At 55.6% G+C, this 1,684-nt stretch overlaps 1 protein-coding gene across 1 annotated transcript; it reads right to left on the bottom strand.

Moving 5' to 3' along the window:
• Positions 1-742: 742 nt before the first annotated feature.
• On the bottom strand, positions 743-1,397 carry LOC122391118 (histone H1-like). The gene has a single exon (XM_043384781.1). It carries the CDS (start codon positions 1,351-1,353, stop codon positions 796-798), a length of 558 nt encoding a protein of 185 aa, XP_043240716.1. The 5' UTR covers positions 1,354-1,397; the 3' UTR covers positions 743-795.
• Between the last annotated feature and the right edge of the window lie 287 nt (positions 1,398-1,684).

The raw sequence follows: 1,684 nt of genomic DNA, 5'->3' as shown, positions 1-1,684 counted from the left end.
TTTAAGCTAATGTGTAGGAGGGTGACGAAGAGGGAGATGGGAGACGGCTCCGCGCGGGAGGGACACCCGGGGTCGCCTAGCAGCAAACGCTTCAGCCCCCAGTCGGTGTTGGCGCTGCGACGGTTGTTGGCACGGGGCCTTTACCGGAGCGCGCAATATGGAGACCGTCTTTGCAAGGAGGGATAAGAAGAGGGACAGGGAGGTGACTCCGCGCGAGAAGGGCGCCTCCCTGCCCGGAGGCCAAGCAGGAAAAGCTAAGCCCCCAGTCGGTGTTGACGCTCAACGATCTCGGCCCAATCGACCTGATCGGAGCGCGCAATGTGGAGTCACCTAAGTGTTCGCGGTGCCGCGCCTCCGCCGCCGTTAGCGCGCGTGTAAATCACAGGTGATTAGGCGAGATCGACGATTCAACGGAGCAATTAGTGCGAATGAGAAGCGGTGGGGGAACAACATCGAACGATAATCACAAAAATCACAAGAACAACATCAACAGTTAGAATGGAAGACCAATCATTAGCACGTACAATCAACGGCGCGGCGGAGAGAAAATGGCGGAGAAGAATGTAGGAGAGGAGGAAGTTTCTGGCACTAGGCCAGGCCGGGGGTTAAAGTTCGTGGAGAAGTTGCGCGTCCTTGAGAAATGCGAAGAGTTTTTCGAGGAGAAGTAGATGGTCGTCTCCCAGGAGAGTGGGGAGATCCAGATATCATCTGTGCTTAAAAAGACAAAAACGAGACGATTAGATGGCTCTGATAAGAGCCATTGACATGTGCCAGCGGAACGGTCAGGCACATCGTTCACTTCTTAGCCGGGGCCTTTTTGGCGGCAGACTTTTTGGCAGCCGTCTTTTTGGGCTTCGGTGCCTTGGGCTTCTTCGCCGGCGACTTGGCCTTCTTAGCTTTGGTTGGCTTGGCCTTGGGCTTCTGGGCCTTGGCGGGAGACTTGGCGGTCTTCTTTTTGTCCGCCGACTTTTTGGCAGCAGTCTTCTTTGGTGTCTTTTTCGCGGCCACAGGCTTCTTAGGCGACTTTGCGGCGGGCTTGGCAGCAGCGGAAGACAGCTTGAACGATCCGCTGGCACCCTTGCCTTTGGTCTGCACCAGGGCGCCGCTGGTGACGCCAGTCTTGAGAGCCTTTTTGATGAACGGCGCCAGCTTTTCAACGTCGACCTTGTAGTTCGCTGCAATGTACTTCTTGATGGCGATCAGCGACGAGCCTCCTCGCTCCTTCAGACCTTTGATGGCTCCCTGGACCATCTCGTTGGTGGGCGGGTGCGTCGGCTTGGTGCGAGGCACCTTTGCCTTGGCCGCCTTGGCGGCGCCAGCAGCAGGGGCGGTGGCAGCGGTAGACTCGGTCATCTTTTTCTGGCGTCAGGTATCGTCAGTAATAATAGTCGTTTTTTTTTTTTGAATTTTGCTTTTGCTTACTGGAAAGCCAGAGAGCTGCCATAGACGATGCAGTCCGGACAAACACGACTGACGCAACAGTTTACTGATAACCGGCAGCCTGATCTCGACAATGGTGACATTTGTTTGCGCCCTAATGCTTCCAGGGACTCGTTGCGGTGAGCAGTCACGCACGCTGTGGTGGCGCCAACACTTTTCTTCCCTTTGGCAGCCGTCGATTTGGAGTAGACCACTACGTCGAGCGCAGTCAGGTTGTTTTTCAAGTTACTGTTGGCGAGCTGCT

Source organism: Amphibalanus amphitrite, unplaced genomic scaffold (genome assembly GCF_019059575.1).
Source record: "Amphibalanus amphitrite isolate SeventyFive unplaced genomic scaffold, NRLGWU_Aamphi_draft 000422F_arrow, whole genome shotgun sequence".
NCBI lineage: Eukaryota > Metazoa > Arthropoda > Thecostraca > Balanomorpha > Balanidae > Amphibalanus > Amphibalanus amphitrite.
This window is presented reverse-complemented; position numbering and strand designations above follow the sequence as displayed.

Excerpts from the sequence above, each read along its gene's own strand:
- LOC122391118 (XM_043384781.1), bottom strand. The coding sequence starts at position 1,353 with ATGACCGAGTCTACCGCTGCCACCGCCCCTGCTGCTGGCGCCGCCAAG.